General features: G+C 32.5%; 3 protein-coding genes across 3 annotated transcripts; 1 reads left to right on the top strand and 2 right to left on the bottom strand.

Annotated features, from left to right (window-relative positions):
- Positions 1–1153: 1153 nt before the first annotated feature.
- On the bottom strand, positions 1154–3611 carry LOC100798834 (bifunctional bis(5'-adenosyl)-triphosphatase/adenylylsulfatase FHIT). Its single transcript, XM_006601983.3, has 5 exons — positions 3422–3611; positions 3219–3329; positions 1842–1988; positions 1589–1687; positions 1154–1479 (listed from the first exon to the last, which is right to left on the bottom strand). The coding sequence occupies exons 2-5, from the start codon at positions 3327–3329 to the stop codon at positions 1363–1365; spliced, it is 474 nt and encodes a 157-aa protein (XP_006602046.1). The 5' UTR covers positions 3422–3611; the 3' UTR covers positions 1154–1362.
- Positions 3612–4492: 881 nt separating this feature from the next.
- On the bottom strand, positions 4493–7862 carry LOC100305764 (HIT-like superfamily protein). The gene is made up of 5 exons (NM_001249441.3): positions 7708–7862; positions 7516–7626; positions 6286–6432; positions 4998–5096; positions 4493–4897 (listed from the first exon to the last, which is right to left on the bottom strand). Exons 1-5 carry the CDS (start codon positions 7813–7815, stop codon positions 4781–4783), a joined length of 582 nt encoding a protein of 193 aa, NP_001236370.2. The 5' UTR covers positions 7816–7862; the 3' UTR covers positions 4493–4780.
- Positions 7863–9753: 1891 nt separating this feature from the next.
- LOC100500099 (uncharacterized) lies at positions 9754–11751 on the top strand. Its single transcript, NM_001249857.2, is given in 2 exon segments — positions 9754–10008; positions 11257–11751. Coding segments are annotated over 2 exon segments (654 nt in total). The 5' UTR covers positions 9754–9764; the 3' UTR covers positions 11667–11751.
- Positions 11752–11978: the final 227 nt, after the last annotated feature.

An 11978-nucleotide genomic window follows, 5' to 3' on the forward strand; every position in this document is an offset into this window, starting at 1 on the left:
CAAACTCAGCCTAATGTTCATGAGAATGAGTGTTGCAAACCGTATTAAGATAGTTCTTCCTAAGATCAATAATGATAAATAGTTTATGGGTTAGTAGGAGAGCACTCTCAAACAACTAATAAGTCTCTTGTTGGGACATTAATGAGTACATTAACCACCATGAAGTTTGATGGTTCATGTACTATATATGAACATGTCATTGAGATGAAAAACATTACAACAAGACTACTTAAGACCTTAAGAATGCTTGTGAATGAAAACTTTCTTATTCAGTTTATTCTGAACTTATTACCGTCTGAAATGTTCCGAATGAGCTATAATACCATGAAAGATGAATTGAATGTGCATAAATTGTACAATATGTTAGTTCAGGAAGAAATGAGACTTAAGAATCAAGGAAGTCACTCAGTCCATTATATAAGCCACCAAGGAAATCAAGAAGCGGGAAAGAAATTTGTGAAGAAACATGGTAAAGGAAAAAGGTCATTAAAGATCAATGACGGTCTTGTGTAAATTCAGAAGAAGACATCAAAGAACAATAATTGTCACGAAAGTTAGGGTATATAGCAGTTCTATTTGTAAAAGATAGATAAATAAATGACGGCTTATGTACTCAAAATAAAAATGGTCAAAGATATATAGTTCGTTAGAAAGTAATTGGTTACTTAAGAAGATGGTTAGATTAGTTAGTCTTTCCTCCATGTATATAAATCAAAGAGTAGCTCATTTTGTACTAACTTCTAGTTTCATTTAATAATAATACAAGTTCTGAATTCTCTTAAATCCTCTTAACTTTGTATCTAATTTGAACTCTGCCATGTTTCTCAAGTGAAAGCATGATTACTATTTGCATTTGGCTCCTCTATTTTTCTTTTTGTTTAATCTCTAGTAGGAATATGCCTAGACTAACAAAAAATACAAAAAAATTCCGGTTCCTTTAGCTTAAGTCTGTCACACAAAAGCAAACAAGTAAATGTACTAGTTTTCAAATTACTTGAATCAAATTATAACAGCAGTTGAGGGATCTAGCTCAGTTGGTTGAATAAGATGCGTGAGTTATTATAAATCCTCTTATATTGTTTTCAATTCCTACCGATCAAATTTTTTTTATCAAACAACTTGCATAAGATTCAGTGCAAGTGTACAGCTCAAATTTCCAAAGCAAAAGATAAATTATTGATTGATCACAGCAAAGTAAATGTTATGAAAACTTTAAACAGAGTATTTTCTTGAGAACTCCTGATACAATGTAAATGTTATGAAACACAGAATCATCAAATTCTGTTCCCTTATTTTAAACCTTTTTATCTAAATTTTCTTTTTGCGATCTTCCTATTTTATTTAAAGTACCACTTAAAAATGTCAGAAGACAAATTTTCTGTATTCATCTGCCTCAAGAGCCATTTCTTCAATGCTCCTGTCTTTCCTTTCTACATCCACCTTAAGCGCTCGATTCAACTCTTTCTCTTTTTCATTCATCTGCATCATTTAATAAAGAACAAATATCATAACAGAGTCACAATATTAGATCTAACTACATAAAACAGACAAATTATTTAGAAGAGTAAAAAAAAAGCTTCCATCCTACGTCATCATAAATGTCATCATTGTTCTCATAATCACCACTTTTCCAGGGAAGGATATGGATATGAACATGAGGCACTGTTTGCCCTGCTTGAGGTCCATCCTATGGTTCTTAAAGATGATTTGGTTAGGTTCAAAAATTGTAGAAGCATGGCATGAAAGTCTTAGACAATTACATTAAGAGAGTATGACTATAGTCTATAGAACTTAGTAGAAACGAAAAAACACATGGTTAAAGTCTTCTTCAATTGTCTTACTTGGATACCAAAGCTAAGTGATGATGCCTTATGGTAGCTCTCTAGCTGCCTACCAAGTTTCTTTGCTATGCGCCATAAATCTATAGTCTCATCATCTGTGAGATCAGCAACACGCTTCACTTCACGCTTTGAACAGACAAGCACATGTAGATACAGTTAAGTTAACCAAGTTCAGCTTCAAATACCTAACTGGAATGAGATTTATGTTATGCAAGTTAATTATGAGCCTAATAATTCTTGAGACTCTTAAGCAAGCAACTATGAGAAACCAATATTAAATCAAGTGTGGCTGTTCTTTAGCCCTCTTACATGAATTTTTTGGTCTGTGGGCATATGCAGGCCATGTAATGTTGATTCCCTAATGAAACAAGTTAGCTATACAACTACATGTTCACTCATATTGAATATTGCTATATCAGTAATTAACTAATCACACTGATCTTCGAAGTTGTAAATAGTAACCATTGTAATTGTATTATGAAGCTACATATGCTGATATGTAATACTCATCACATATGCAATGCCTTCTTTTAGCTGGTTTTAGGAATGCCTCAACTTGAATTTTACCCAATTATGAAAATGTATTAATCATCTCAACAAATCATGTATTGTTAACATCATATTAAAAAGGATATGACCTGCAAATGGAAAAAAAAAAAAAGGTCAATAAGCAAGTTACATCTTTGGAAGTAGAAATGATTCAAGAATAAGTTATTTATAAATTTTAAATTTAAATGTATTAGTAACCTAACAAATCAAAGTAAAACACTGTGCACTAATTACAGTAGTAATACTACACTACACAGAGAAAAAAATTACATAAATTTTCAATCATCGTTAGATTATCTCAAATTTATGCAGGGCTGAATTGATATTCTTTTTCTTAACTTTGTATGTTAGTTGTTGTTTATAGTTTTTTGTTACATATCTATCTGCCTCCTAGATTCGAGAAACGTATTTTCTTGTTTTTACAAATAATTACAAAATTGTCACATTATTTTTACTTTATTTCGTGGTTTTTAAAAAGATTATTATATTTTCGTTATTTCCTGTACAAATCATTGAAAACATAAAAATAACACAAAAATAGAGTTGCAGTCTGGTAATAATTTTTTGTGAAAAGAGGAAATGAAATCTTATAAAGACGTTGTCTGAAACTAAACAAGCCTAAGACTTTCTTCGTCATATATGCATATACTCAAAGCATTTAATTAAACCTTCTTTTGTTAATTTCATAACACTGCCAAACAAATTGTTAAAAAGAACTTAATTTATCTCGAAAACAAAATTGAAAAAATAATATGCCACTTTGAATATTGGAGATAATAAAACATGATGATAAGAGAAGTGAGAACACAGATGAGGGAGCATCATCATACCTGTCACAGCAGGACGCAAGTTGACAAAGGCAAAAGAAAGATTACTTGTATAGAACACTGAACTATGGTGGATCTTGTGAGGCCCAAAATCATAATATTCAACAGCCATCTAACAAAATTGTTATTCTTTCTCAATATGCATAAAGAAATTAAATAACAAGGATAATATTTTTTATGATTTTGGTTAGTTGTCTATTTTACCTTAATGTAGGGGGCAACGGAGAAAAAATGCACTTGATGAATGTATTAGAAATATGCAGCAACTAGGAGCAACAGATAAGGGAAACAGATGCTTTACAATTTGCACTTTGCTTTGAATTTATAGGTGTAGAAATTCCATGTACTAGTTTTTTTCATCCTTTTTTTTAAAAAAAATATATTCTTACTTACTCCCTTGGTCTTTTTCTTTAGGAAAACAACGGAAAACTTACCCATTAAGAAGTCTTCGCAAAAACGTTTTAAAATGTGTGAATGATTAATTATATGAGTAGTTGATTATGTCAACATTCAATAATTGTAAATTATGACAGCTAATCTCGCAATAAAAATGTTAAATTGAGAGACTTTAAAATAAGACACTTGACATTTTATTTAGTCATTGACATTCAGAACTCAGAACATTCGGATAGCTATTTAACTATTTATGTAACTGTGTTGCATTTTGAAGGATTAAACATAGGTTTGAAATTGGTTTGCAACTAAAAAGAATTGGAATGTATCTAAATCGGAGTATACAGAATTGGTTCTAAGCAACTGGTTTAGCTTCAATACTCAAAGATGTTGACCGAAAATTACTAAACATTCTCAAAAGAAACTAAAATTATGTATAAATAGACAAAGTGGTTGAGAAGGAAGAAGACATAGGTTAATAGAAAGATTTGTACACAGAATGGCAAAGCATCTCTTTGCTATGTGCAGAGAAAGTTGACATGAAATGCAGAACCCAAAAAAAATAAAAAATAATAATTATGTAAAGTTTGATTATAATTGGCATTTATTTTTGTAATTTATATGATAATTGACGTTTTTGTTAGATATAGATATAATATTGGATGATTCCCGTAGTATAACTTCACTACATATTTCAGTCCAAAAAGAAAAAACTTCATTACATACTATCAAGCTAGCCAAGACTGTACACCTGCTTCATTACATCTCTCTCCTTTCGGTACTAAAATTTTAGGAAAAAGGAGAAGATTGCTTGCTCTCTGAATGGAAACAAGCATAACTTGAGTTGAAAATTTATACTTAGCCAACACTACCAAGCAAAGCTGAGGCTAAAATAAACAGAGACAACCAAGTGATGTTAGTTCAACCAAATTGTCATTGTTCCTTGAAACTTTAGTACAATGCTACATGTAACCATAAATAATAAAAAGTTCCCCAGAAGACTATAATTTGTGTGACTTGTATGATCCAGTGCAACTTAAAAGTTATAAAGTCTAAAGCAGCGGAATAAACTTTTCTGTGGCTACAAGGAAGTGCATTAAGATTGTCTACACTCAGAAAATCTGGTCGCACAATGCACACAGAATTCACTTTCTACTGTTAGCAAACATGCTATAAGAAAAGTTTTCTGTATTCATCTGCCTCTTGACTCATCTCTTCAAGGCTTCTGTCTTTCCTCTCCTTGTCCAAGTCAAGCTTTTGTTTCAATTCCTTCTCCTTCTCATCCATCTGAACCAATGACAAACAGCAGATAAAGATCATATATCAAATTCAAATGAAACAAATTATTAAAATCAACAGCATAATCACAAGAAAAAATCCATCCTACTGCATCATATATCTCATCATTCTTCTCAAAATCACCACTTTTCCGAGGGATAAGATGAATGTGAACATGGGGTACTGTCTGTCCTGCTTGTGGCCCATCCTAAGGTACAGAAAGATAACTCGGTTATTTTTGTGAGACACAGTAGCAAATCATCCAGACAGCACAGTCTATTATAGTAGGGAAAATATTTAAGAACATAACTTAGATACAGTTCTCTAATCAAAATTAGCACTTCATGTTGGTGACCACTACTTTTATCTTGGAAGCCAAAACCGGCAGTGGTTAGTGAGAAAAAAAATTAATTGGAGAACAACACCAACACTACCTGTACTCGTGTCAATTTTGTACAATTCTGAATGCTAAATAAAGGCTAAAATTAAGAAAAACTTGAACTCCCCCTTCAGTATTTGTTAATCTAATCAGTAGGGAAATTTCCAAACATCAAATCATGGAGATCACGGATACTTTCACATTTCACCTAAGAGCAATTACAATTTTTTTTTTGGTACAACAAAGTTTAGGTGAGTTGGGTCTCGGGGGCTCACCAAGGTTAGGACATGCCTCAAGACTCACTGGGTGCTTACAAAGATACTTACAGATCACCCACCAACAAGGTTCTCACATTGATAGTGGGATCTGAACCCGTCCTTGCAGGATAGGAGTTTGATCCTTTCTAACTTGACCAACCTTTGTTGGCGCGATTACAAAATATTAGATAAGTTGTGACTTGGAAACAATTTTCCAGTAAAAAAGTATAATGCACTGATAAAACTCATTTGGTTGTCTTGCATGCTTAATAACTTGGCAAACGAGAGCCAGGAAGAAACTAATTCTTAAAACAATTATATCTACCATGAATCTTCCTAGAAAAGAACAGAAGCAATAATTAAACATTCATACATTCCATAAAATATTGGACAATAAATTCTTAAGCATCTCATATTTCATACTACTACAATGCTAACAAATGAAGGTGCTATCTTGTTCACATAATGGCATGTGCAGGAAAAGGAGAGACAACAAGTAAAGGTAAATAACTAGAAAGGAAGAGCAAAAACAAGAAAAGGTCAGCATCCATCTAATTCCTAATTTGGTCAAATGTAAAAGGTGACTGTGAAACCAAATGACATGGTTGCAATTTTGCAACACAAAGTACACAACTAGAATAGAACCAGAAATATGAACAACAAATTCTCTTTCAGAAATAAAATGTGTTAAAGTACAAAGTAACAAAGCAGTTAAAAAATAAATGATTAAACGAGTTGAGCATACTTCAAATGAGTCTTACTTGGATAGCAAGAGTAAGCGATGAAGCCTTATGGTAGGTCTCAAGCTGCCTACCAACTTTTTGTGCAGTGAGCCATAAATCAGAAGTCTCATCAGCAGTGAGATCACCGAAACGCTTAACTTCACGCTTTGGACAGATGAGCACATGTAAAAACTGTTAAGCCAAACATTTACATAGACATACACAATCAAGCTTACAACTTTACATAGCGCAAAATAAAAGAATCTTGCACCCAAAAATCAAAATCTATTGGGTGGTTAACTATGAAATAAATATAAACACCCAAGTCTAGGTGAACTTCCAACACATGCAGACACAAATAATTCCCTATGCCTATATATAAGGTTGGCTTGATGGTTGGGAAGGGGGGAGGGGGGGGGGGGGTGTTAAGGGTGGGAAAAGGGGGGAGGAAAAGGTCGTGGGTTTGACTCCCACCCACTATCATTTCTAACAAAACTAACAAACTAACATTTGCTGATAAAAAAATGGCTATATATGGTATATATCAAAAAATTAACTACACCAATAATCTATCAACAGTTGAATGCATTGACCATGATGAAACCATAAATTAAAATTGACACTGATGATACTAAGAAGTCCCTTGCAGTCAAGGACTGGAAACCCTGAAACATATTGTGCTGGATTACATGGCCTTTGTAGATATATGTAATGTAATGCAGTATCAGTATGCAACAACACTCAACATAACTATGTTTCTGCTTGTAACTGATTTTCCAACCAAAACAGTGAGTGACACACTATGGTCAAGGTTTTAAAATTTAAATTGTGGGCACAGTTTCATTGTAATTCTTGACAGTGCAGAAATTAGAGCAAATGCGGCCACAATTAGGGTCACAATGAGCCCAAAAACCTTGACATTATATCCGAAACCATGGTGGCAAAACATTTTTTTAAAAGCATGACTATGAAATTCACCCAATTAAAAGTTTAATTCAGTCTTAAACTACCAACAAAAAAAAAATCATCCCAACCCCATCACTGTGTTACTGAAACGCATGTAAAGGATATGACCTGCAAAGGGACAAAAACAAGCAAATCATCAAAATGGGTCTTTTTTAATCTAAAAAAAGACACCAACTTGGCAAACAACACAGTAAAAAGAAATTTTTTTATCGGCTTTATTGTCTGAACAAATCAATTAAAAGCAAAAGGGAAAGGCAAAATGAAGTGAAGAATTAGGCATGATGGGCAGTGTTATTTGTTGTTACCAGGAAGAAGAGGACGCAGGTTAACCATGGCGTAAGAGAGATTGGTGGAGTAGAACACTTCAGTGTGGTGTATCTTGTAAGGCCCAAAAGTGTAGTCTTCTGCAGCCATCTGCTTGAAGAGAAGGGAAATGGTTGTTAGAGAGAGAAAATGAGAACTTGCAGAGAGAAAAAAAGGTTGATCGATGATCACCTTAATGGAGGATGACCAGATTGGTCGGATTCGTAGCTGTGTTGAAGAATGTGGCAGAAACCAATGTGGAATCTTCTTGGCAATGCAGGGAAGCAACACTGTTTGCATCTTCAAACTACTTCGACGTATATTTAACGTGTATGTATATCTTAAAATAAAATGTAAATTTAAATAATTTAGAGTTGGGGTTTGGGAATTTGTTTTATAGATTTGGATTATCAGTAAATTAAAGAGAAAATAAATGGGAGAGAAAAAATATAAACGATAATAATAAAAGAAAAATAAAATAAAATTAAGGCTAAAAAATATTTTTATTCTTTACTTTTTAAAAAAAATTGTTTTGGTCTTATACATAGTTTAAAAGATTGAACTCTAATCAATTTGTTCAAATTAATGATTAAACTAATAATTATTAATTGGCCCATATGATTCAATTCATATTAAAAGAATTAAAAAATTATCCTACCCTAAAAAAAGTATAAAAAACATCATAAATTAATATAATTTCACAAATTCATTCTAAGTTTAAACTCATTTATATTTATTCATAAAATTTTAAACAAAAAATAAATAGAAATTACTCATTAGCACCTAGGACTAACACGTATGAAACAATAAAATTATAATAGGAATGCAATAAATTTATGTATATATATATATATTTTATATTTATCCATAAGTTTAATAGTCATGTATTAATCGTTTAAAATAGTTATATATTTTCATTTTATCATAAATTATAGTTAGTATGACTTTCTAAAATTATAATCATAAAAGTTAACAAACTTAACATATATGGTAAATTGTGATTGAATGATGATGTAAAATTAATTTATATTGTCAATGCTTGACAATAGAGTCTTGTAGCTTAGTGATTAGTCTTTAACCATTTGAGCCGGAGATTAAATTTGTGGATGTTTGTCTTGCCTATTTTATTCAACTATAAAGATCAAAATTACAAATTTTCCAAAGCAGAAGGACCAAATGTTATATTTTTAAAGGGAAGGACCAAAATTGCATTTAAGCCTTCTTGTTAAAATAAAGGCAACATGCAACAATTGAAATGTACAAGGTCAAGCTTTCGAGTTAGTAATCCATAAGAAAAAATCAATAAGTTGAGTTATATCGAGTCACATTAGATTAAATGCATGAACAATCTAATAGGTAACTTGATCCAGTCATACCCCTGGTTAGCGATCAATCATTTTGACCTAATTATAAGAATATTTATTCTAGATTTATTTTATCTCTCAAACTAGATCAATGTATATAAGGATTCAGTGGATTGAATCAGATGAATGAATTGTTATAAATCCTATAGTTTAGTTTATGTTTTTTTTATATATATTTGTAGGAATCAAAACTAAAATGAATGAGAAATTATGATTTTATTTTTCATTCTATTATTTTCAAAAACTAAATGACATTTTGGATTTTATTCAAGGACAAAATTAGGGGTGTGAAAAAAAAATCCAAATTGATCCAAAATCAAACCGCAACTCTTTGAAAAACCAGATTGTTTTGGTGAAAAAATCAAATCAAACTATTTTGTAAAAACGGTTTTGTTAATCGAATAATTTTTTTAAATTTTTTTTTGGTTCAATCTAATTCAATTCTTTAGGATAATCGATCCATATACATATAAAGAAAATGGATAATCAAATTGAATTGAACATTAGAATCTAAAAAAATTCAAATTCTTTTGGGAGAAAAACTGAACCCATCCATTTTATAAAAAGTGGTTTAATTAACCGAACCAGTTTTATAAACCGGATCGGAAAAGATTCGTTTTAAAAAAATATCCAAATTTGGCAGATAAACAGAATTGGTCATTTAAAATAAAATAAAAAAGAAGAAGAAGAAGAAGAAGAAAGAAATCGTGTGAAGAAAATGAGAAAGAAGCCCGGTCCAAAGAAGATGTCTGAGTCTGACATTTAAAGAATAAACAAAAGTACTGGACAAAAAGCCCACTCCAAACTCTCTCTCTCTTCTGTTTGTGTTCTCTATCCACATTCGTTATCTAGTGAGTGTGGTGGCACTTCTGGTGTTGCTCAACAATGGCGTCCGTTGCAGTTATGGCTACAAGCAGCGACAGCAGGTGGTCTATGGCTTCCTTGCGCTCTGCTTTGCCCTCTCATTCTCCTCCTGTTTCCTCTTCATTGCGCTTCCCTGTATTGCCATCTTCACCGTCTTCTTCTTCAACGAAACTCCGAATTTCTCGAACCAAACCCAAATCCCTTCTCACCTCTTTCACCGGCCTCGCTCCTCTTAACCCCATCTTCCTCTCCGCTCCTTCTTCAGGTACTCACACTCACCACTATTCATTCCCTCCCATTCCCTTTTTTTTTTATTTCCTCATTCTTTTGTTCCATTGCTATAACTTTTTTTTTTTTTTTTTGTGAGGAGATATAAGGTTGGTTTAGTGGTGAAGGGAGAAGGAAAAGGGGAAGAGGTGGCGAATTCGAATTTCCCCGCCAACCAAAACTAACAATAATAACAACTAACATAAAAAAAAACTCTTTTTTTGTTTTGCTGCCTTCATCAATTAGCCTTCTAGTGTTGTGGATTTATCTTCATTACATATTGGTGCTTTTATTTTTATTAATTTCTTAGATATTCGTAAAAACAGTAACAAATGTTGGACTTCCTTAGCTTTATTCTATTGTACTAATAATAGAATTCAGGGGTTTAGTAAATATGAACCTTGAATTGAATCCGTTGTGAAGAGCATTATTTGTGTGTGCAAGAGAGCGAGGGTTCTTAGATATCATAAAATTATGCCTTTGTTCATTCCTTTCTCATTTGGTGTTAGGATTTATTGATTACAACTATGAAAGGATCTTCCGGGATATTCAAAATCTATTACCATTTGGATGTTTAAGTATTGGAATTTTAGTTAATTGCTGTTCATTTGTATTTTGATTTGTATGATTGAAAAATTCTACGGTTTGGTTCGGGAAAGTGTCTTCTGATTCTATTTTATATTTTTACAAATAATTATATAAGAGGTTAGTAAGCATGTATTGTCAGTGTGAATGTTTTTTACATTGTCCACCAATCACCTCGTATTCACTTTGTTTTGTGTTTTTAAGGACTTGTACAAGAATTGGCAAAAACAATTACTTGACTTTAGAAATTGGAAATAAAGTGAAAATAATGCAGTATTTTTGTAATTATTTGTGAAAATACGAAATGTGTTTTCAAACCATTGTGGTACGGTTGGTTCAAGTGGTATATGCTTGGTTCTCTTTTAAGTAAGGTCTCTAATTTAAGCCTTATATGTGTTTTCAGACCGTGTTGTGGATGTTTTCAGCTCAAATAAGATTGTTTTCCATAGGTGATATGTGTAATTTTAGCCATAGAAAACAAGTCGTAGTCTCTAATCTGATAGGCCTCTTGTTAGATCAAGTGAAGAAATCAAATCATATTCTAACATTGCCTTTGAGGTTGTTGGATGTGAATGAAATCTGCTTAATTGTTCCCATTATCCTTTGAAATATAGTAGTCCCGTTTCCATTGACTTCACTTATAGATTTCTTCATGTTACAGAATATACCGGCTGTGATCACTCTTTTACCATTATTGACAATGGTGGTCGAGTCACTGCCATGAGACATGGGAGGCGAGTGCCCAAACTCAACAGGCCCCCTGATCAGCGTCGCGCACTCATCCGAGGTCTTACAACTCAGCTCCTTAAATATGGTCGCATCAAGACCACCAGAGCAAGGGCCAGTGCAATTCGGAAGTATGTTGATAAAATGATCACTTTGGCAAAGGATGGTTCTCTTCATAAAAGGAGACAAGCCCTTGGGTTCATCTATGAGAAGCAAATTGTTCATGCTTTATTTGCAGAGGTTCCAGAACGTTATGGTGAAAGAAATGGGGGTTATACAAGAATTATAAGAACCCTACCAAGGCGGGGTGATAATGCACCTATGGCATATATTGAACTTGTGTAGCCATCGCCTTTATTTGGGTGCATTTATTAGCAATCTCACTGCAATCTTGAGCTTGGCTATGTATCCAGTGGTAAACAATGATTCTACAGTTTTTCCTATATTTAGTTGTATTTGTATTTATGCTTTTTTGACTAGTTTTCAGTATGCATCTATTTCTGTACTCATGGACAAACAACCATCTTTGAACTTGAGTGATCATCTACCAAAGGTCATAGATTCACTTATTTTTTAAGATTGAGATGTTTTAAGTGTGTATTTGTAATATGCCTTATGACTACTTCTCTGTTTGCGGCTCTTGCTGTAATAATTATT

This window comes from Glycine max, chromosome 18 (genome assembly GCF_000004515.6).
Source record: "Glycine max cultivar Williams 82 chromosome 18, Glycine_max_v4.0, whole genome shotgun sequence".
NCBI classification, from domain to species: Eukaryota; Viridiplantae; Streptophyta; class Magnoliopsida; order Fabales; family Fabaceae; genus Glycine; species Glycine max.